Source organism: Chelonoidis abingdonii, chromosome 1 (assembly GCF_003597395.2).
Source record: "Chelonoidis abingdonii isolate Lonesome George chromosome 1, CheloAbing_2.0, whole genome shotgun sequence".
In the NCBI taxonomy this organism is placed as follows: Eukaryota; Metazoa; Chordata; order Testudines; family Testudinidae; genus Chelonoidis; species Chelonoidis abingdonii.
The window spans coordinates 243419063-243443758 of NC_133769.1; the positions used below are offsets into that span (position 1 = coordinate 243419063).

Consider the following 24696-nt stretch of genomic DNA (forward strand, 5'->3'; position numbering starts at 1 on the left):
CCCTCCTCCAGTGTCCTTTCCCGTGGAAGCCCCTGAGGGAGCCCCTCTTGCCCCCTTAACATCTGAAGCCCCTGCAGGCGCCGAGGTGCGCGTCACTTCGGGTGCTGGCCTAGGGTGGCAGACGGTGATCTCCCTTCCATTTACGAAGAGATTGAGGCCCTGGGTCTGACCTCATCACGCAGGGGGAGGATGACCCTCTCCCAGCGGGCCTCGATCTGAGCGACCTCACCCCGGTCCACCTGTCTCCGTGTTCCCTTCCCCTAACTGCTGCTTCTGCTCCCACCTCTGAGGGTCCCCTGGGGTCTTCCATCAGCCTGGCTGCAGGTGGCACCCCGCTGACGGCCGCCGAGCCCATTGAGGTGACGGCCGGTGCCTGGCTGCCGGGACTCGATTCCCATGGGGTGTCCCTCTTTGGTGTGGAGCACCTGACCTCCCTCCTGGGCAGGGATCCCATTGACAACCATTCATCTCCGGATGCCGGGGCTGCCGCACGAACCACTGTGGCTGAGCCTGGCATCGTTGAGGGTCCCCTTCCCATTCCCCAGATCCCTGAGCCTAACCAGGAGGGGCCACCTTCCAGTGGCCCGACTATTGAGGCTCGGGATCTTGCTTCTGCCCCCCTCCCCGATTCTCTTCCTGATCCCTGCCCTGCCCTGCCCCTACTCCTGACCCCTGCCCTATCCCTGATGCCAGCCCCGTCCTTGTCCCCTCCACCTCCTGTGAGGCCAATGCCGCTTCTGGAAATACCCCCCACGGAGCAGCTTTAGTGGTTTTTCCCTGTCCCGACCCATCAGGGGCTGCTGTTTTCCTTCTGCCACCCCCTGTTGAACTGGGGAGTGGGGCAGGCCGCGTGGCGTCAGCCCATCGGACGCCACGTAGGGGGTCTGCCCCCTGCCTGCCCGCCTCCGTGGGCCACGGGGCTGTGATGGGGGCCCCACTGGGGGACAGTCTTCGATCAGTGACCCCGCCCATGTACTGAGGGAGGAGCTGTGGGAGTTCCTTGAGGACGTCCGTGGCTCCTGTAACAAAGTCCAGCTTGCGCTCCAGCGGTGGGGGGATTTCCATCACATCCTCCGGGCCGCGAGGGCCCTCATGGGGGAGGGTAAGAGGACCAGGAAGCAGGCCGCCGTGGCCTACCAGCGGGTCCGCCTCTTCCATGACTCTTTACTCACCTACCGGGTAGGTCACGGATTGCTGCGCGGCCCGACGGAGGCCATGGGCATGTCTGCCGGCGAGGATCCCCCCCCAGCCCTCCTCATGGCACCGATCACCTTTGCCACATTAAACACCCGGTACTGTAGAATGGGCTCCGCAGGAGCCAGGTGCTCTCCTTCCTTCGGGAGTGGGGGTACTGTGTGGTTTTCCTGCAGGACACCCATACGGATCTGGCGGCTGGAGTCTACTTTAGCCACCTCTCGGTTCACATGGCTGGAGTGGCGACTGTTCTCCCTTGACCTACAGCCTGAGGTGCTAGGGGTCACCGAGTCTGTGCCGGGCCACCTGCTGCACCTCCAGATCCGCGTAGAGGGGCTTGTGGTTAATCTTGTCAACATTTACACCCCGACATCGGGCCCGGAGAGATTGCATTTTTATCAGCAGGTGTATACCTTCCTCAGCTCCCTGGATCCTCGTGAGTGCCTGGTCCTGGGCAGGGACTTTAACACCACCCTCGAGGAGCAGGATCGCTCAGGGATTGAGCAGTGCCCGGCCACCGCGGACGTCCTCCGGGAGATCATCGAACGCCACTCCCTGGTGGATGTCTGGCGCGACCACCACCCGGACGACGGTTTGACATTCACCTTCGTCCGGGTGGAGGCCCATTGGTCGCGCCACTCCCGGCTGGACCGCATTTACCTGTCACGTCTCCACCTTTTGCGAGCGCACTCCTCCAGCATTCGGCCGGACCGCTTTTCAGATCATCACCTTGCCACTGTGACAGCCTCTCTGTGCGCAGAGAGGCTGGGGCCGGCCTATTGGGACTTTTAATAATAGTTTACTGGAGGATGCAGGCTTTGTGGCATCCTTCCAGGAGTTCTGGCTGGCCTGGCGAGGGCAGAGGCCCGGCTTTCCCTCGGCGTGGCGGTGGTGGGACCTGGGGAAGGTGCACGCCCGGCTCTTCTGCCGCAACTACACCCGGGGCACCAGCCAACGGAGGGATGCGGCGATAGAGCTGTTGGAACGGGAGGTCTTGGAGCTGGAGAGGTGTCTGGCCACCAGCCCCGAGGATCCATCCCTCTGCGGAGCATGCCGGGAGAAGCGGGAGGAGCTCCGGGCCCTCGAAGACCTTAGGGCCCGGGGTGCCTGTGTTCGATCCCGCATCCGCCTCCTTCGGGAGCTGGATTGCAGCTCCTGCTGCTTCTACTCCCTGGAGAAAAGGAGGGGGGCCAAGAAGCACGTCACCTGCCTCCTAGTGGAGGACGGCACCCCCCTCACGGATCTGGCGGAAATGTGTGGGAGGGCCATGTCCTTCTACGTGACTCTTTTCTCCCCGGATCTGATAGATCCTAATGCAGAGTGCTCTGGGACGGACTCCCGACGGTCAGCACAGGCGACTGGGACCGGCTAGAGCTGCCTCTCACTCTGGCCGAGTTCTCGGAAGCCCTCCGTCGCATGCCCACCAATAAATCTCCGGGCATGGACGGGCTAACTGTGGAGTTCTTCTGCATGTTCTGGGACGTCCTCGGCCCAGATCTGATCACCGTCGGGGCCGAGTCTTTGCAGAGCGGGGTCCTCCCTCTCTCATGCAGGAGAGCCGTGCTTGCCTTATTGCCGAAGAGGTGGGACCTCCACGACTTACGGAATTGGCATCCTGTCTCACTACTCAGCACGGACTACAAAATCATTGTGAAGGCCATCTCGATGCGGCTAGGGTCCATGCTGGCAGATGTGGTCCACCCAGACCAGACCTACACCGTCCCGGGCCGCACGATTTTTGATAACCTGTATCTGATCCGGGACCTTCTGGAATTAGGGTATAGGGATGATCAGTCGTTTGCCCTCTTGTCACTGGATCAGGAGAATGCGTTCGACAGGGTGGACCAAGGGTATCTCCTGAGCACTCTGCGAGCGTTTGGCTTCAGACTCCAGTTTGTGGGTTTTCTTCAGGTGCTGTATGCTTCTGCGGAGTGTCTGGTCAGGCTTAACTGGACCTTGACCGAGTCGGTCAGCTTCAGGCGAGGAGTGCGTCAGGGGTGTCCCCTCTCGGGTCAGCTGTACGCTCTGGTGATCGAACCTTTCATCTGTCTATCTCCGTCAGAGGCTGACGGGGTTGGTGCTTTGAGAGCCAGAGCTGCGGCTGGTCCTGTCGGCATATGCCGACGATGTGCTTCTCGTGGTCCAGGACCCAGGCGACTTGGTGTGGGTGGAGGCTTGCCAGGCCATCTACTCAGTGGCCTGCTCCGCCCTGGTCAGCTGGGTCAAGAGCTCTGCCTGGTGGTTGGGGACGGGTGGCAGGCGAGCTCACTTCCACCTGCACTTCAGGCCATCCAGTGGAGCGCGGGTCCGCTGCTCTGTCTCGGCCTTTACCTTTCTGCCATGCATCTGTCTCTACTGGAGAACTGGAAAGGTTCAGAGGGCAGGGTGAGGGAGCGGCTCCGGAAATGGACGGGACTACTCTGGTGCCTCTCCCTTTTGAGGGAGGGCACTGGTGCTCAATCAACTGGTCCTGTCCATGCTCTGGTACCAGCTCAATACCCTGGTCCCAGCCCCGGGTTTCCTGACCAACCTCCGGACAACGATTTTGGAGTTCTTTTGGCCAAGAATGCACTGGGTCTCTGCAGGGGTCCTCCACCTGCCCCTGGAGGAGGGGGGGCAGGGCCTGAAGTGCCTACACACTCAGGTCCATGTCTTCCACCTCCAGGCCCTGCAGAGGCTCCTTCATGGTGCAGGTAATCCAGCGTGGAGTGTATTGGCGCACGCCTTCCTCCGCCACTTCCGAGGGCTCCGATACAACCGGCAGCTCTTTTACCTCCATCCGAGAGGTCTTCCGCGAGACCTCTCTGGGCTGCTGGTCTTCTACCAAGACCACCTCCGGACCTGGAAGCTCTAATCCACTAACTCACAGATGCTGTTTTTGCTAACACGGGCTTTGCTCCTGCTTCATGTTATCATTATTAAAAAAAAATGACTCCCGTTAGTCTAAAACATAGGGAAAAACTTTAAAAACATTTTTTTAACCTAGCCTGACAGTTAATAGTTTAAATGTTTGTTTGTTTTTTAAGCCACCTTTTATAGTTTTTACCATGTGTTTACTAAACAGGCTCTGCCTTAGTAAATTCCCCTTTTAAACCTAGTTTTCAATATTACGTAATGTTTAAATGCTCTTTTCTTAACTTACCTTTATATTTAATACACCTTTTACATTTTTCAAAATTTTCTATTCTTCAATAACCTGCCAAAATAGGCCTTTAAAATCATTTGTCTCTCTTTTCTCAAACTCACTGAAAATCTTTTCCTTTAATAATTTGCCTCTCTTCTTTCAAACTAGCCCTCTAAAAACAAAAATATCTTTTTTTTCTTAAGTTCTCTTGTTATTCTTTAATAACCTACCAAACTAGACCTTTTTTTAAAAGTATCTCTCCTTACTCAACCTCATCAAAAAACCTTTCTTTCCTCTTTTCCTCTAAACCAGGCCTGCACAACTTGTAAAGCAGCGAGGGCCATATTACTCCAAAGAAAACAGCTGAGAGCCCACACCCATGCTCCCCCGAAACACCCCCCTCAGCGCCACTCCTTCTGCCCCATAAAACACACACCCAGCACTGCCCGCCCTGCAGAAACAAACCCTCCTTCCCCAGTGCTGTCCCGCCGAAACAGCAGTTTTGAACCTTGAAAATATGCTATAGTGGGCCCCTAAGGTAATATAATTAAGGTAAAAGAAAAATGTGTTTTTGCCAGAAGTAGAATAAGATCTTCTCCCCCAGTTTGTAATCAATTGTCCTGTTGTGTGAATGAGGAAGGCGTGGAAGGCAGGCAGGCACCTCTGGACAACTGCAACCCTTGGAGAGGGGATGGGAGCCAGACCAAGGACAATCAGACTTGTCAAGTGGGCTGACTAGAGAAGAGCAAACAGACATACTGGTGGCCTCAGGGGTTAGAAGCATGCACCTTCCTTTTGGGAACACCCTCTTTGCAGTATTGGGATAACCCCCAGCCCAGCAAAAAGAACCAATTTTTTTATGAGACAAGATCAGTAGAACAGGTCAGCCACTGACTCACCGCTCACCTCCTCACTCCCGCTCCAACTACAAAGCCCCCACCACGCCACTGCCCGCCTGCTTGGCTCATCTCCCCCCACTCACCCCCCAGCTCGCCTACTCACCCCCCGCTGCCCACTCACCTCCTCAGCCTCCCAACCCCCAGCCACTGCCTGCTTGCTTGACTCATCATCCCCCCTCCCCACGCACTCCTGGATTGCCTACTCACCCCCACCTCCCCCTTGCCTCCTCAGCCTCCCCTCCCTTGCCACCGGCTCACTTGCCCCCCCGCCACTGCCTGCCCGCTCGGCTCATCATCCCCCTAAACCCCCAGCTCACCTACTCAGCCCCCCACCCGCCTGTGAGCCGTATGTTGTGCAGGCCTGCTCTAAACCTTAACCCAAACTTTTTTCTTTTTTTAATCTTTAAACTCTCTCTCTAGTCTTACATTTAGAGAAAAATGTTGAATCAAAACACAAACACACAACATTCCCGCTATTCAAACATAATAATTTTTCAAAATGGCCAATGGAGCCAAACTTTGGCGCCAACGGAAATGACGATAAAGGGCGGGACATAAGCCCTAAATGAGGCCTGAAAACTTGTCAAAAAATACATGGTGATGAATACTATCAAGGGCTATACTACTTGGGAGTAAATTTGTCTCTCTCATCCCTCCCTTGCACCCATGCATCCTTTATCCAAAATATGCATTTGGCACTGAAGTTAAATACGTGTTAACAAAATCAGAAAAACAGTTTTTAAACGGGTGATTTAAAATCCCTTCCCCTCTCCGTTGCTCAATTTTAACAAGGAGTCCAGTGGCATCTTAAAGACTAATAGATTTATTTGGGCATAAGCTTTCCTGAGTAAAAACCCCACTTCAGATGCGTGGAGTGAAAATTACAGATTCAGGAATAAATATACTGACACATGAAGAGAAGGGAGTGGAGAACCCTCACAAGTGGAGAACCAGTGTTGACAGGGCCAATTCAGTCAGGGTTGATGTGGTCGACTCCCAATAACTGATGAAATGTCAATTCCAAGAGAGGGAAAACTACTTTTGTAGTGAGCCAACCACTCCAAGTCCCTATTCAAGCCTAAATTAATGGTGTTACATTTGAAAATGAATTGTAGCTCTGCAATTTCTCTCTGAAGTCTATTTCTGAAGTTGAAGCATGGCTACTTTAAATCTGTAATAGAATGTCCAGGGAGATTGAAGTCTTCCCCTACTGGCTTTTGTATGTTACCATTCCCGATGTCTAATTTGTGTCTATTTATTCTTTTACATAGAGAATGTCCAGTTTGGCCAATGTACATGGCAGAGGGGCATTGCTGGCACATGATGGCATATATCCCATTAGTAGACGTGCAGGTGAATGAGCCCCTGATGGTGTAGCTGATGTGGTTGGATCCTCTGATGGTGTTGCTAGAGTAGATATGGGGACAGAGTAGGCAACTTGGTTTGTTACAGGGATGATTCCTAGGTCAGTATTTCTGTTGTGTGGTGTGTAGTTGCTGGTAAGTATTTGCTTCAGGTTGTTCGGCTGTCTGTAAGCAAGAACTGGCCTGCCTCCCAAGAACTCTTAGAGTGATGGATCGTTTTCCAGGATAGGTTGTAAATTGTTTGATGTGCTGAAGACATTTTAGCTGGGGGCTGTACATGATGGCCAGTTGTGTTCTGTTCCCAATTTTCTGTCTCTTGACTATTGTCTTGTGATGTTATCTTGTCACAGGTTCTCCTGTTGTCATAGGCCAGGGATCAGCAACCTTTGGCACACGGCTCACCAGCGTAAGCACTCTGGCGGGCTGGGCTGGGCTGGTTGGTTTACCTGCCGCATCCACAGGTTGGACCAATCGTGGCTCCCACTGGCTGTGGTTCACCGCTCCAGGCCAATGGAGGTAGCGGGAAGTGACGCAGGAGAGGGATGTGCCAGTCACCCCTTTCCGCTATCGCCATTGGCCTAGAGCAGTGAACCGTGGCCAGTGGGAGCTGCGATTGGCTGAACCTGCGGACACGGATTAACTAACTGGCCTGGTCCGCCAGGGTGCTTACTCTGGCAAGCCATGCACCAAAGATGCCGATCTCTGTCATAGGCTTTATCTGTACTGGTATTTGTCCTCCTGTTGTAATTGATTGCCAAAATCTTGTTAGGGGACTGTAAATGCTAATCTAGACGCAAACATTTGCAAAGTATCAGGACATGGTTGCTCAGACTCAGGCAAACCACAAAACTTTGTGCCCCAGAACAAACATTCTGTGGAGAGCCTGTTATCAAACAATTAGCATTTAGATCAATTAGCTCAAATTATAACAGGAGCACCAATTCTAGTCTAGACAAAGCCAAAGCATGAGTCCCCCAGGACCTGGATTTTTAATATAAAAGGAGGAAACGTAAATGTGTCTTCCCTCACCAAAAAGTGCATAGGCCCCCAAATCTTCATGCCTTCTTTACACATCAGCAGAAAATCAAACACAGGCACAGTCTCAGTTATTGCCCCTTTACAGATCACCTTTAAGAAATGAAATTATCCATTACATTCCTACTTTCCAAAAATCAGAGTAATTGCTGACTTTGTGGAGCTGAAAGACTGGATCTGGATGTGAAAATTTGTCCCTTTCTATAACAGCAAGTACATAACAGAGTGCTGGGAGCACAACAGAATAGGTTAGAGTAAGAGAGAGCTGATAGGAAAGAGGTCCTCAAATCTTGTCTTGGAAATAACTACAGGGTTTGTTTAGTAGGAAAGCAGCAGAGAATCCTGTGGCACCTTATAGACTAACAGAGGTTTTGGAGCGTGAGCTTTCGTGGGTCTGCGTCTGACGAAGTGGGTATTCACCCACGAAAGCTCACGCTCCAAAACCTCTGTTAGTCTATAAGGTGCCACAGGATTCTCTGCTGCTTTCACAGATCCAGACTAACACGGCTACCCCTCTGATACTTTAGTAGGAAAGATTTTTTTAGGTCATTTGAGTGAGATACAGTCCCACTAAAATCATGTAACATCCAAATTTTACACATACTTGGGGGCTAAAGTTATGGCTCTGATCCTGATATTTCTCTCTTGGGATCAATCATGGATAATTTCCATCACCCACTTCCCTTTTGGGGAAGCAATAATTAAAAAGCTGTGCAGGGACTGAGGCAAGATTTATGGTGCAAATTTAGGTCATTTGATCAAGAGATTCCCAATATACATCTTCCCCCTGTATTATAAGCTGCTTTTAATTTTAAGCAGCAGAGAGTCCTGTGGCCCCTTATAGACCAGGGGTAGGCAACCTGTGGTACACGTGCCAAAGGCAGCACACGAGCTGATTTTCAGTGGCGCTCACACTGCCTGGGTCCTGGCCACCAGCCCGGGGGGCTCTGCATTTTAATTTAATTTTAAATGAAGCTTCTTAAACATTTTAAAAGCCTTATTTGCTTTACATAAAATAGTTTAGTTATATATTATCGACTTAGAGAGAGACCTTCTAAAAACGTTAATGTATTACTGGCACGTGAAACCTTAAATTAGTGAATCAATGAAGATTGAGCAGACCACTTCTGAAAGGTTGCCGACCCCTGTTATAGACTAGCAGACGTATTGGAGCATGAGCTTTCGTGGGTGAATAGCCACTTCGTCATGCATCCAACAAAGTGAGTATTCACCCATGAAAGCTCATGCTCCAATACGTCTGTTAGTCTGTAAGGTACCTCAGGACTCTTTGCTGCTTTTACAGATCCAGACTAACACAGCTGCCCGTTTGATACTTTTTAATTTTAAAAGTATTCTAAATTCTCAAGCATAATGAGATTGACTATGATATTGGTATGCAACAGGGGCAATAGTGCAAGTTTGGAATAATTTGGTTCAGGCGTTACTCAGATACTGCTCCCCCCCCCCATAAGAAGAATATTTTAATATTTCAGTTGCTCTAAAACTGACATGCATAGTGAGATTACCTTGAACAATGATGTCCCACAACTGAAACTGAGGTGGAGAGGAACTCCCATTTGAGATGAATGGATCACTTCACACCATCCAGAGCTATTGGGTTAGATTATTCATCTCTTTGGAGCATCCTAATTCATCTGAGCACACCCTACTGAAGTGAAAGGGCCATTCCATATATCAACAGTACTCCTGTACTGCAGAACACTGTGCAGAGCCTATACCTTTGTATATACTTCAGGGAGCTAGTGTCAAGTCTGGGGCTCCCTGCTATTCCTCTTGCTGCCTCCAGCTGGTAGATGTGCTCCTCACAGCTCTATCAGTTACCATCCTCCTTTCTTCCCATGGCCCTTCCAGCTCTACCAAGGGCATGGTAGGGTCAGGAGGAGGGCAGCTGTAGCTGAAGTGGCAGATCATTCCCCTCCCACGAGTGCCCTCCAATCATGCCTTCTCACTAACATCTCTTCCTCACTGTATGTGGGGAAACGGTCCCGCTATTGTGGGGAACTTTCCCAGCTTCTGCACTACCCTAGTGAAGTGGGCTAGCGAAAGGATCTGAATCCTCGCTCACACTTCCTTTACCCAGAGGCCTCCCTGCCCTTGAGGACTCCCCTTTCGCTCTCCTGTCTGGCAGAGTCCTGGTAACCCCAACAAGGCTGGGCTCAGGATTCCTGGGGGGCTTGACCCCCAACCCTGCTGTGATCACCCAGGACAGGAGCTAGGATGTCCTCACTCCAGGGTACCCTCTCTGCACTGGGCACTTCCATGACCCACTGATCATTACATACAATTTAAAGCAAATACAAGTTATTTAATTAACAATTAATTTAAAAAAAAATAAGGAAAAATGGGGAAGGTTTAAAGGAAAACACATCACCCTGCTCTGTGGCAGGGAACATTACAAACAGCATCTCTGGAATGTCAGGGCAATTCACAGTCTGTTCCTTGTAGGTCCCGGGTCTCCTTCTCAGGCCCTGGCTGTGCTGCAGGGATGCTGTGGGTCAGACACTTGCTCTGGCAGTGGCCACACATGCTCAGGCCCTGGGTGGCAGAACCCTTCTCCCCAGCATCGCCCCTGCCCTGTCAGGGTTACGATCCCCCTCCAAGCCTGGCCTGCCGGGCCTCTTGGCTGAGGCATCTCCCTGTGCTGGACCCACTGCCCAGGGTCCCCCTCGCTCTCCCCAGCTGCTCACCATGCCCGGCTCTGGACTGCTCCAGCTCCAGGTCCACACTGCCTCAGCGCTGCTGCTGCTCTGCCTTCAGCTCCCTGGGCTGCTGCTCTGGCCCCTCTGGCTCTGGTTGCTACAGCTCTGCTTCCAGCAGCTTAGCTTGGGCTCCTGTTCTAAGAGTCCCTGTATTGTTATAGGTAGACTAGTTTCTGCTTCTCTAGGGTATTTGAACTGTTTTTGAGGTGGAGGGATCAGGTCTGGAAGTAAGGACCTCCTCTCCAATTTTTCCACACCCAATTTGCTAGCAGCCCCAAACTTCCTTATGTTCTTGGGTTGTTTCTCGTATCTCTGCAGGCCATTTGGTCCATTTTATCCTTTCAGCAGCTTTAAGGGCAGCTAGTCTGTATCCTGCTTCAATAATAACTGGCTGCCATAAGGTATTTCATTGGTCTGGGGAAATTTCCCACAATGCTTTATTTTACTAGATCAACTACTAATTGGAAATCTTTCAATCTATCCATTCCTATGATATTACCATCTAAACTGATTTAACCACATTGTCCCATTCCCTGTTTCACTCCCACCCAAAATTGAATTAAAGGGCTAATTATCTCTACCAGATATCACTTAACTCTCCCTTCTTTGCTGTCATTTCTGATATTATGCTTATATTGCACACTCAGCCATGTAATATACCCGAGTCCTAAGTTCTCTTATGTAATTCACAGACTATGGCAGAGACCAGGCTTCTACCTTAGGTCCTACCCTCCTGCCTATTCCTGGTTGTATCAGTCATACCATTTGACTACTCTTGCTTGCGTCAATCATCATCTTTCTCTCAACCACTCCTGGCTTGCTCACTGATTTGTTACCCCAAGGGTTTTCTCTCTGCTAGGGTGGTCTCAGAAATACCTAAAGGAAACAGTATATCTGTCTAATAAATGACTGACGCAAGCAGTATGTCTCTAAAACAAGTAAACCTTTATTAACACAACAATACCTGTCAATAGGCTAAGACGTGGTAGTCAATTGGCAAAACATGGTCCAGATCCAGATTGCCAGAGGTTTTTTGTTTGCGGGGCGCACTAGGGTTAGGGGCTTCAGCCCCTGTGGGAGGTGCAGGGGCTCAGGGCTTCTCCCCTGTGGGGCACGCAGGGCCTCAGGGCTTCTGCCCTACAGGAGCCCCCGAGATTCGTGCAGGTTTGAAAATATTACCAGAGCTCAACTCCAGTGGGCTCTGGTTGAATTTAAGTCCTGTGTGGGGCTGTCAGTGGGAGCCCTGCTGCCCAGGACTGACAGCCTAGTAGCTCCTGGAGCCACAGTTGGAGCCACCCTCCCCCTATCCCTCCCAAAATGGTGCCCCTGGGTCACAGACTTTGCAGTTAAAATGTTCACAATTCCACCTAAGCTACTGAGAGGTGCACATTTCTTATCCGTCTTGGAGAAACCACCTCTGATTGGCCTCAAGGGAAAAAGTAGCCAGTCAGGGCTGCTGCAGGAAGCAGGTGGTGCTCTCTGCCCCTGCCCCTCAGCAGGCACCAATCTTGTAGGAGACGGGAAGGAGAAGGAAGGTAAGAGCAGAGCTGCTACCAGCCACTGAATTCTTCTATCTACTCTGATAAGAGGAAGGCTCTTGCTCCTCGCCCTCACCTGTGCATGGGGTGTGAAGAGCCTCAGGAACTGCTGCTGGAGCAAAGATTGTCCTACCTCTGGCATTTTTGACATTTAAACATGGAGCCATTAAACATGGCAGCAAAAAAAAGGAAAGTTGAAATGAATTGTTTTCGATGTCAAGAAGAGTTGAATGACGCTTACTGTTTTATTTTGCCACAACATCCAAAGGATCAACCAAAGTGTGTAATTTGTACAGAGACTGTGTCTGTTAAAAGTGGGAACATCGAATGGCACTACAGAAGCATGTGTATATTGAACACAAATATCCACTGGGCTCTCGTTTAAGATCAGAGAAGATCACTTCATTAAAGGATGCATCTTTTCAGAGCACCAATATTATTTCAAAAGCTACTTGTGCTCAGGAAAGGCAACTGAAACTTCACTGAGGTGTGTGTGGGTAAGAGCAAGACACAGGAAGGCTTTTACAGATGCAGACATTATTAAGCAGTGTATGGTTACTACAGCTGAAACCCTTTTTGTGGGGAAGAAACACATTGATGCCCTCCGACAACTGCCACTGTCAGACACAACAGCTATTAGAAACAATGAGATGATGGCACAAGACATTTTCAAGCAGTTGTGTGAGAAACTGGAAAATTTTGCATGGCAATGGACGAATCCTGTGATATCAGGCACACAGCACAGCTAGCACTGTATGTCTGGTTTTTGTTTTTTTTTTTGGTGGAGAAATTTGTGGCAGATTTACTGTCCTTTATATCGCATAACAATCACACAACAAGTTAGGTTTTGTTCAGATTGTTTTGCCTAATGAAGGTTTTGATGTAACATAGATTATGTCCATTACAACAGATGGCTCTCCTGCCATGATCAGTACTCGGTGAATGCTTGTGAAACGTCTGCAAGATCTGAACCCCAGTTTGATTTCCTGTCACTGTATATTCACCTAACCACACTTTTTGTGCAAAGCTTAGCAGTGAATATGCTAATGGAATGTCAATGGTGATTAAACTTTTTAACTTCCTTCAGTCCAAGTCATCACTGCTACACATACTGTTCAAAAGCTTTCTTTCAGAAGTATCTGCCGATTGTGATGACCTGTTAGTTCATAATGACATCCTCTGGCTGAGCAGAGCGCAAATACTAAGACGACTGTCGGAAATTTGCGTTCATGTGGAAGAATATCTACCTAACATGCCAGAAAAAGAGGCAGAAGAGCAACATGCATTTTTTTGAGGAATGGCACAAGCATGAGTTTCCTGTGCTTCCTTGTTTGTTTGACAGGACACATTTCAACTTAAAGCTGCAGGGGCAAAACTGCAGTGTAGTGGATCTCCATAGCTGTGTCACTTCATTTCAAAATAAATTGAGTCTCTTCAAAAGTTATTTGGAAACTGGGGAGGTAATGTATTTCCTGAGGCTGCTAAGCTGCCGGAACACTGCAGACATGAATGAGATGGCATCATTTCTAGACAGACTTCTTCAAACCAGCCAGATGAGGTTCCAAGAATTATGAAAATGTTAAAAGGCATCTTTCTGTTTGTAAAGAACCTATTTGTGGTACAAGGAAATGGCACTTCGTTGGATCAAGCCAAAACATCCTTTCCAGATGTTGAAAAAGCAGAACTACAAGTGAAGCTCGATTGATTGATTGATTGATTTTACAAGCACAGGAAGTGCTTCAGTTGCAGCACACCTATATCTGAAACTTTCTGAACAATCCTTGCACTGGAGTTCACGTATCCACACTTTAGCATTTTGACTATATTTGGCTCAACATAGATGTGTGAGTCGGCATTCTCAATAATGAACAACTTTAAATCATGTAATCGCACCTTTCTGACTAATAATCATCTGTGCAATTGCCTCCATCTTGCCCTGACTGAACTCGCTTCAAGGCCCTTGTCCGTCAGAGGACCTGTCACTTTTCCCACTGATGGTGAGTGATATAACTAACCTTACATTATTCACGCATATTTTATTTTACATTTGCAGTGGCGTCGAAAATTACATTTTCAGTAGTGATACTACAATTTTAACAGGTACTTCACAGTAATTATTTATGATTCTTTTGCTTAATGCAGGTGTAGGTGGGGGTGTGTTTATTATTGGAAAGACTTGAATCATAAAAGCTAGAGTTCATGTACTACGTGTTAGTTTCTTTCAGACTTTGATACTTACAATAAATGAACCACAAAAGGCGTGAAAGTTTCAAATATGTTTATCTATAAACATATATGCCTACAATAATTTTATTTGACAAAACATTCAGAACTTAAACAGTTGTCTAAAAGTGTTTTAATGCTAATATTTGCATCTGTTTCATTTTATCTATGTACTTTCTCAAAGTCTCAGGTGTAATTTATTGCATTGTTCTTGGAGGTGGTTTGATTTTATTTTTCATTTAATGCACTACAAATATAAGCAATAGGGCCCTGGATACATTACACGGCATTGTTTGTGTTTGTTTGTTCAACAGGGGCACTTGCGGTGTGACCTTGACTATACCTTGATCAAGAAATGTGGACCTTTACAAAAAATAGACTATCCCTGGGCTAAGGCCACCCTGAACTGCAATAACATACAGTTAGAAGCAATGCTGAAGTGGCAGCGCCCCTCTTCTGATAGACCTTCTTCCCTAGGTCGTCAACAGCGAACTTTCTAACAATCTTTTAGACACCTTTTGAATCAAGTTTAATCTCCCTCTCAGGTCCTTCTCTCTGGTCTCTATCTCTCACTGGTCTCTGGGTCTCTCTCTCTTTCTGCTTTCTGCTCTCATCTGCTCTCTGTTCTTTCTTCATCTCTCACATATACATTTACACTTCTCCCTTCTGCTTCTCTCCTGCTCCATGTGATCCACACTGTCTGATACTTAGGGTATGGCTACACTTGCAGCTGTACAGCGCTGCTGCAGGAGCACTCCCGCTGCAGCGCTTTGAAGTGCGAGTGTGGTTGCAGCACCAGCGCTGGGAGAGAGCTCTCCCAGCGCTGCAGGTACTCCACCTCTCGATGGGGATTAGCTTACAGCACTGGGAGCCGCGCTCCCAGCACTGGGGCACTGTTTATACTGGCGCTTTACAGCGCTGTAACTTGCTGCCCTCGGGTGTTTTTTCACACCCCTGAGCGAGAAAGTTGCAGCGCTGTAAAGCGCCAATGTAGCCAAGGCCTTACTTTCTCTCTAAAAAGAACAGGAGTACTTGTGGCACCTTAGAGACTAACAAATTTATTTGAACATAAGCTTTCGTGGGCTAAAGCCCACTTCATCAGATACATGCAGTGGAAAATACAGTAGGAAGATATATATATGGAAAAAATGTGTGTTGCCACACCAACACTAATGAGTCTAATTGATTAAGGTGGGCTATTATCAGCAGGAGGAAAAAAAAACTTTTATAGTGATAATCAGGATGGCCCATTTCAAACGGTTGACAAGAAGGAGTGAGTAACAGTAGGGGGGAAGTTAACATGGGGAAATAGTTTTTTAGTTTGACTCATCCACTCCCAGTCTTTATTCAAGCCTAATTTAATGGTGTCCAGTTTGCAAATTAATTCTAGTTCTGCAGTTTCTCACTGGAGTCTTTTCTTTTTTTTTTTTTAAGTTTTTTTTGTTAAATAATTGCGACTTTTAGGTCTGTAAATGAGTGACCAGAAAGGATAAAGTGTTCTCCGAACGGTTTTTGAATGTTATAATTCTTGGTGTCTGATTTGTGTCCGTTTATTCTTTTGTGTAGAGACTGTCCAGTTTGGCCAGCATTGCAACATAGTATCTAATGCACCCAACCTTCTGACCAACTGCCTCACCACTATTTGTTGTTTTTCCTGAGAATTCTTGCTTCTCTACCTTCAGCTAATGGTGGGAAGATACCTCAGTGATGTGTTTGCCTAACACAAAATGGCAGCAAGTTTTCAAAATGGAGTAGCTCTAGTTCTCTGCCATCAGAATGGTCTAGGTTTACTTGGTCCTGCCTCAGTGCAGGAGACTGGACTTGACCATTCAAGGACCCTTCTAGCCCTACATTTCTATGATTCTATGTACAGAAAAATACCATTTGGCGAGCTTTCACAACTGACAATTTGGTCCATGGTGTTGTTTTCTCAACATGTTATTATGAAAAAGATACAACAGAAACAGAAGGGGTTCAGAGAGAGACAATGACTAGAAGAATGGAGAGATTTTGGTATAAGAAAAAAAATGAAGAAATTAGGGCCATCACATTTAAAAAATGAGTTAGACGGCATGATGTCGATATAAAAATAACAAATGGGTGGGAGAATATACATGAGGTGTTCCTATTTATCCTCTCTCATAACAGAACTACAATGGAACATCCAACGAAACCTTAACACAACAAATTGAAAGCAGATTAAAAGACACAGTTTTTAGCATAATGCATAAGCAAGCCATGGAACTCATTGTCATCATTATAAGTCATTATGGCTAAGAGCGTTGTATAATTAAAAAAAAAAAAAGGGTAAAACACTTTTATGGACAAGGAGAAATCTACTATTACAATAGATAGGATTTTTAAAAAATCCTAACAGATATGGACCCTAATGCTTCAGAGCACAGTCTAAGACACTTCTGCTATGGACAAGTTATTCCATCATTGTCCACTAAAAGGTTCTCGTACCTTCCTGTCAACCTGTCAAGCATAAAATTCTGGCCACTGACCTCAGCCCACTGGTTTACTGGCCAAACTAGCATGTTAACCTTGATTTCACATGTGTGTTTCCTCTGATACTTTTCATAAGTGTCTGCCTGGCTCACCCCAGGGTGGCAGGCATAAAAGAGCAGAGCAAGTTTATTTGGGTACCTGAACTCCATATTTTCGTACTTTTACAATGTTTGTTTTTTTAACTTAACTTTGAATTTCCTGAGTACCAGGGTTTTGGTTTTAAACTACGTTGTTTTATTAAGGTCCTCCACTGCAGTTATTTAATACGTATTTATAATCTTCTGTGCAGCTCAACAGTGTTTTTTTTTCCTCTCTGGGAATTATTTAGCATTCTCTTTGGTTTTCACTTTGAAATGCCATTCAAAGTAGTGAATATTTTGAGTTAAATGAAAGCCAGTTCATTATTATGCCTGGGGATCGGGGTGGAACTGAGAGATGATTGGAAGAATAGAGAGGGAGCTCAAAGAGAAGCCATACAGACTACATTCAAGGGCATTGCAACACGACTGTAGATGCCTCGCAGAGTCTCATTTGCTGCAGAATATTTATAGAGTCCCCTTTGGGGCTCTGCGATACTTCATATTCCTACATAGCACACTTCCTGCTAGAATTGTCTCGGAGCATCCCTGCAGTTGTAGATTAGTTTGTGGAGTCCTTGAAGACTGTCAACTATTTCCTAGAATCTTCTGCTGCATCTATGAACCATTTTGCTAGGGTTCCTCTACTTCTGGTTGGAACTGCCTGATGAGCCCTTTATATCCCACGGTTGCTTTCCTGAGAGTCGTACGGGATTTTAATCTCTCGTCTGTTGACTTTGTGTTTGTTCTGTCAGATCTTGGAAATCAAGGAGTCCTCTGCTGTGATTAATTTTACATTTAAATCACAAAATTCCACACTAATGTTGCAGATCTGAATTTTATTTATTTTGGAGGTTTTAAGAATAGAACTGTCCCTCATGCCTCAGAACCATGAATTGCCCTAGAAGCCATAGGAGAAAATGGCCTAATATAAAGATGGTAGTAATATTCAGCTGGGAAGAGCAAAGTTAGCACTGCGTTTAACCTTGGCTTTCCTTGCTGTCCTAGATTTAGTGAGATTTATTTTCATTTAAAGAGTGTTTGAATATGGGGGGGAGGGATAGCTCAGTGGTTTGAGCATTGGCCTGCTAAAAACATTTCCCAGGGTTCTGAGTTCAATCCTTGAGGGGGTGATTTGGGGCAAAAATCTGGGGATTGTTCCTGCTTTGAGCAGTGGGTTGGACTGGATGGCCTCCTGGGTCCCTTCCAGGCCTGATATTCTATGATTCTAATCTGTAAATTCACAATAACTTGAGTCCCTGTCCTAGTGACTCATCACTTGTGGTGCCATTTCTCTTACAACAGGTGGAAAAGGCATGGGAGGCTGGGAAGGAGGGATCCGTGTGCCAGGGATATTTAGATGGCCAGGAGTGTTGCCTGCGGATACAGTTATTGATGAACCTACAAGTCTTATGGACATTTACCCCACAGTGGCTCACCTGGCTGCCGGGATAATGCCTCAGGACAGGTATAGAGGCTGTTTCATAAACCATATTTGCTCCATTTCAGTTAAAATGAAAAGACTGATATTGCACATCCTGATATACAGTTTGTTTTTTTTAAAAACAGTCATACAGTTTAAAAAACAAATGTCCTTATCTTTCCTCCTATTTAGCTCTACCCATCCTGTCACTTTTAGTCCCAGCAGTTAGGGTACTCACCCAAGAGTTGGGAGACCCAAGTTCAAATCTTTGTTCTGGAACAGACCAAAGATAGAATTTTTCAATTTCCTGAAAAGTCTGATTGGTTTGGTGTTTTTCCAGAACTGCCACTGAGCTGAAAAATCAGTTGCTCAAGTCTCTGTAGCTGTGGAATCATATGTAATTTTAAATGTTTGCATTTCCTGATTCAAATGGTAGCTTGTTTAAGAATTGTCATTTGCAATGAGAATACTGACTGCACAATGTACTCACCCCAGTTTGGTGACTTCCATTCTCTCTCTCTCACGTTAGGGTGATCGATGGCCGAAACCTGATGCCTTTACTGCAGGGAAAAGTTCAGCATTCAGAACATGAGTTTATGTTTCACTATTGTGGGCTATATTTACATGCAGTACGGTGGCACCAAAAGGACAGTGAGTATAAATATTTCCCCCACAACAGGTGATAATTAAGATGTAAATAAAGTCAGAACGGGCTCTACCCTGACATCTGGTGGTGAGTTGTGGAAAAGGACTTCAGGGGGTGATCTCGTTTGCATGGGCACACCCACCATGCCTAGCATGATGGGACTGCTTACCCAAATGGTCACTTTGGCTGCTGTGGGATCCCCAGTCTTTTTGTTGTTGGGGCAGGAGTAATAAAGTGTTATTATCCTGGTTATGTGACTCAAGGATAGTAGAACTGTACTTGGCATTTTATGATGGAGGGACTCACCCTCTTCTAAGTAGCACTTGCTAGGCAAGGGACATGGGTTCCAATGCCCAGTGAGTGGAAAGAGGTTGAGGATAGGTACTTGTACCTGGTGGTGTGTGCCCCAAACACCATGTTGATGTCTTCTCTCCACTGTGTAATAATAGGGATAATTTTGGCTCCATTAGGAGTCTTGTTACATGCTGCAGAGTTGAAATCACTGATACCTACTTTGAGCTAGTGGTGCACCAGCACTGAGGCTCCCCTACTATCAGCTGAAATCATAGAAGAGCTGAGGTTACTGAGAGCTGTGTTGAGGGAGGGGCTGAAGATATATTGGTGAGCAGCTTGCAATGAAGACTGCAGAAGAACCCCACAGAGAGGATGGCAATCAGCCATTGACATGAGCAGCAGAGCATGTAGGGGTGTCCCCATACCTCCCACCCTTTCACCCAGGCTGCTGTCAAGTCAGCCTGGCAGAAAGGTTATAAATAGTTCCAGTTGGCCTTCAGATCTGTGAAACAACCGGTAAATAAATGTATAGCAGTGTGTGTGTACATTTTATATAAATAAAAATCCAAAACAATATGCTCTACTGCACATGCTTGGGTCTCAGGGGAGAGGACAAGAGGATAAACACATGACAGATATGGGTGGCGGGTACCAGAGCATGGGGGAGGCTGTGCCTCCCCAAAAAGCCAGGCATGGCCCCTCCCACACTCTGCCCCCAAGCACCCCTCCTGCTTCCCGCCCGCTCGACATGCAGAAGTGCGGCTCCTCCAGTCCCCTTGTGCGGTGGCCCTGGCGCTCCGGGGCGGGGGGACTGAAGCCAAGGCCGCCCACCCTCCTGGCACTCCTGAACTAGGGGGGCTAGTCTGGGGCAGGGGCCAGTGGCTGTGGTGGGAGTGGTGATTGGAAGGGGCAGAGCCTCAGGCAGAAGGGGCAGAGCTGGGGGCTGGCCTTCCCTATTATGCAGGTCACACGCTGCCCATGAAGACAGATCCTAATCACACCGCATATTGCACTTCTAGAAGGTGTTCAGTGATGAATGCAGTACAAAAACCTATATAGAAGAGAATAGGTAAAAATATTTGGGGTGACCTGTTATCCTAATACCACACCTCTGAAAGTTTTAGTATGGCTGAGTTGGTAGCTCTCACACTTTCTGCTGATACAAAGTAGTGTGATTTGTGGCTATTACTGAGGGTTGGATTTTTAAAGGTAAATTTAGGCACCTAAAGACTCAAATAGGACCTTATGTGAGATTTTGAAAATCCCACTAGTGTCTATCTGCATCTTTAGATGACTAAGTATCTTTAAAAATCTGGCCTTTGGCCTACAGTAATAGAAGGTGCTGCCTCATTACAGCCAGTGCTTTTATTGCTCCAGCTGCAAAATCATCAGGAGAGCTACCAACAGAGTGATCATGGATACAGCCTATTTTTTTAAGCTTAAGAAGTTGTTTGCTTATTTTCAAGAGTTCCGTTTTCTCTGTTTAACTGGGTTTTCCCTTTATAAGGCTCAACTGTAAAACATCTTTCTTCAATTAGGCTAATTGACAGCAGCTGTAATGCATTTCTTAATTATGACTTAACTCCAAAACCCTAAAACAAACAAACAAAAACTTCCTTCCTGATATATTCTTAAAGATGTCAAGTTCCCCTAAGAAAAGGAGATCTGGGAGCTAGGGACGGGGAGCTAGGAATTCCTGAGTTCTAATTCCTGCGCTGACACAGATTCCCCTACCTGCATACAGTATAGTGTCAGAATCCATGAATGAGTGGTTATAGGAAATCCATGTTTCTCACTCCTGATGTCTGAGTTAAAGGTGATGGAGGAGAAAGGGATGGTCTCCTCATTTAAGCACCATCTCTAAGACCTTGAGCAAGTCACTTAACATTTCTGCCTTGATTTCCTCCTCTCTGAAATGAAGGTAATAATTTTTAAGTTCTTCGCAGGGGTATTGTGAGGCTTAATTAGTTACTGTTTGTAAAGCCAAAAAGTTGATCTATGCCTCTAAACTTTTCTCATAAATCTTTAATACATTTTGAGCAGAATATATCAACTATTGTATCTATCATATTCTGTACATGTATAGCCCCATCACTGTAGTATCTGAGCACCTCAGAGTCTTTAGGGTATTTATCCTCACTACGCCTTTGTGAGGTAGGGAACTGCTATTCCCATTGCACAGATAGAAAACTGAGTCACAGAGGGTGACTAGGAACAGGTTTTTTTTAAAGGTATTAAGATGTTGCTTGTTCATTGTTGTGAAACCTATGGGCCAGATCCTGAAAGGTATTTAGGTGCCCATCTGCCTCTTTAGGTGCCCAAGCCCACTACTTAGATACCACTGACACTTTCAAAGCTGCTCCTTAGCTGCCACCTATCCCCAGAGGTGTGTAATCCCCCAGGCACCTAAAATTTCCACCAGTCAGCATTTGCAAAAGCCCCCTAAGGCCTGACACCATGTTACAACTAATAAGCTGCTCTGATCCCTCACTCAAGCCAAAGCCCTGAAGGCCACAAAGCTAAGGAGAATTATCTGTATCATCAGTGAAGTCCAATCCCTGTAGCTGTGCTCTGAGCACACTGAAATCTTGATGCCTGTCAGGCCCTGCTGCAGGAGGGCTAGATGCAGGCCACTGGTGGAGTGGGGCAGCACAGCACCCACACAACAGGCATCCATGGACAAAGAGAAAATAGGGCAAAGCATGAGAGAAGCATTGAGTGTGCAAGAAAGGAGGACAGTTTGGTTGCTAGGGTGTGGGCTAGCTACAGTGGCTATGCTGATCTTGGTACCTAACTGCATGAGAGAGTTCATGCCAACATATCCTGAGTGTAGGGAGGTGCCTGTTAGCCTGGTGCACTAGGTCAGCTGCTTAGGTGTCTATGCCCTTCTGCTCTGCAGTTTGATCCTGTCTAGCTTAGACAAGCTCCCTGCTCAGCTTGCCAGCTTCTGAGGCTCCTTTTTGTAGGAATCTAGGGCTAGATCCACAAAGGTTCTTAGGCACCTAAATCCCTCATTTAGGTATCACTGGTGTTCTCAAAACCATTGCTCAGCAGCCACCAACTGTGTAGGCACATGAAGTCCCCCTGGGTGCCTCCGTTTCCACCAGTTGTTGTGAACAAAGCTGCCTAAGTCCTGATGCTACCCCACAGCTAACGAGCTGCTCTGAACCCTTGCTCACTCCGTAGCCCAAAGGGATTCTCAGACTAAGTTTCCCTGCCTCTCACCCTAGTGAGTCTTCCAGATCAGGCCTTTCTCAGAGTATCCTTACCAGATTGGGTTTCACACAAATGACAGTCATGGGCGAGCAGGTTGGGAATTTTTGATGCTGGGGTGGGTGTACATGCATCCCCCTCGAATACTCCACAGCCCAGGGGCTAGGATACTCATCTGAGAGGTGGGAGACCTGGCTTCAGGTCCCTGCTCTGAACCAGGCAGAAAAGGGATTTGAATGTAGGTCTCCCACATTGCAGGTGAGTGCCCTAACCACTCGGCTATTGGCTACACTGAGATAGGTTCATGTCTCTATTTTCTTGTGAGAAAGGGCTGACCTGGCCTAGACACAGAACTTCAGAAGAGGAGTCACAGCAAGGGGTGAAAGTAACTTACAGGACTTACCGGTACTGCTGGAGTCCTGAGGGGGGCATGGCCTCAACCAGAAGAGGCAGGGCCTCTCAAGATTTAAAGGCCCTGGGGCACCAGCTGTGGCTGGGAGCCTTAGGGCCTTTAAATCAAGCCAGGGCTCCCAGCTGCAGAGGTGGCTAGGAGCCCCTGGGGCTCACGGGCAAATTAAAGGGCCCGGGGCTCCGGCTGCCATGGAGCTCCGGGCCCTTTAAATCCCCACCACAGCTCCAGCTGGGATTTAAAGGGCTCTAGGCTCCCCATAGCAGCGGGGAGCTCCAAGCCCTTTAAATCCCAGCCCCAGCCTGGCCACCGGAGCTGCGGGTGGGATTTAAAGGACTCTGAGCTCCCCACCGCTGCAGGGAGCCCAGAGCCCTTTTGATCCCAGCCACAGAAGCCGGTGTGGTCTGGCATGGTGTACTGGCTCTTGCCGGTATGCCGTATCAGACTGTACCGGCTTGCTTTCACCTCTGGTCACAGCTGAGAATCTCAAGCAGAGATGGGTGTCTCCCTCCAGCCCATCAGTCAGGTGCCTATAGGCTCAGATCAACTGCGTTTGGTGCCTAAGGACACTTCTGAATCTAGGCCCTAAGCCCTAAGTTATGCTCTCAGGCTTCCTGTACAATGCATGGGGGAGGGTTAGGTGCTTAAAAAAGGGATTTGTAGAACCCATCAACTGAGAGGGGAGCTATCTACGCTATCCAGGAGTGAAATGGGGCAGAACTTAAGGCCTAGGTTAAAGGGTCTTGGGCACAAATCTCCCATTGATGGGCTGGAGGAAGTCTCTTATCTCTCTTGGCAGTAAGAGCACTCCCTCAAACTGTAGGTGAACCAGGTTCAAATCCCCACTCTGGCTGGGTTAAAACAGGACCTTAAACCCTATCTCCCATCTCTCAGATGAATGCACATTGCTAGAGAAAATGACTGATTAATGAATCATTGTAGGATTAAATAGGGATGAGGGGAGAGAGAGAGAGTGGGTCTGAAATGTAGCCACCCCAAGTTTAAAGGATCAGTTATCTTCTATTAGCAAATGTGGCAAGGAAGCTTATTAGCTAAAGTTTTTTGAAAGTTTCTCTGAATAGGAGAGTGTGTTTTAAAGAGAGGGCTGGATTGGTTTAGATTTCAGAATGAATCATTCTCCAAACATACAACATCAGCTGGAGTTGAAGCCTGGCTCTGTATCTTAGCTGCCTGGTGGCTTAAATGAGCAACTTCCAAGAAAATTGATAGTCAAGCAGGTATGTTATGAAATCTTCCACTAGAGGGCAGTGGTACATTGATAAAGTCTAATACATGCCAGGCGGGAGGAGAAAGTGGCCTCTTCATCAATATTGTTTTGCTTTGAATTGTGTTTTATAATGCATAGAGATGTTCCAAGCCTCGAAGTGCTGCAAACAAAGAATTCTCCCCCCCCCCCCATGAGTGTTTCATCAATCTTCAACTTGTACTCCATTTAAATCCCTATGTTTCATTTTCAGGCGGGTTCTGACTGGCCAAGCTTTAACTGTCTTCCAAATTTGAAATTTAACTGATGAAGCTTTTAACAATAGTACTAAAGGACTAGTGAGCAGACTCACCACAGCCCTGAATGAGATACAGAAACAGACAAGTGTCTGCATATAAAAAGAAAGTAGGTATTTGAATTCCTAAGTCCCTTAGATGAGGATATTTGGGCAGATATCCTGACAACTGGGGGCCTCACATCTCCATCTCCTAGGAGGGACATTCAGTGGGATAAAAGCAATGGACGTTTCTTCTACACACTAGTTTTCCTAACAACATGAATCCAACGCTCTTCCCATCCCTGCAATCTCTGAGAAAGAAATGTTATAGTCAAATAGGTCCCTGCACACACATTTTCTGGGACTCCCCCAAGGTTAGAAATTTCTGATCTTGCGCACAGTTTCCAAGACCTAGACAGATTAAAATGCAATTAACTATATTCTGGCTAATATCCCCATACAGCACCTGTGAAACAAAATAGAATGTCACAAGTTTGAGAGTGGTGGTTAGAAAATGGGTCAGT

General features: G+C 47.3%; 1 protein-coding gene across 1 annotated transcript in view; it reads left to right on the top strand.

Moving 5' to 3' along the window:
* LOC116820871 (arylsulfatase H-like) overlaps positions 1–24696 on the top strand; it is a 44037-nt gene that overhangs the window by 13344 nt on the left and 5997 nt on the right. Inside the window, exons 8-9 of the mRNA XM_032773611.2 lie at positions 17991–18153; positions 18638–18759. Of these exons, the coding sequence (XP_032629502.1) occupies positions 17991–18153; positions 18638–18759 (285 nt within the window). The remainder of the gene's footprint in view (positions 1–17990; positions 18154–18637; positions 18760–24696) is intronic.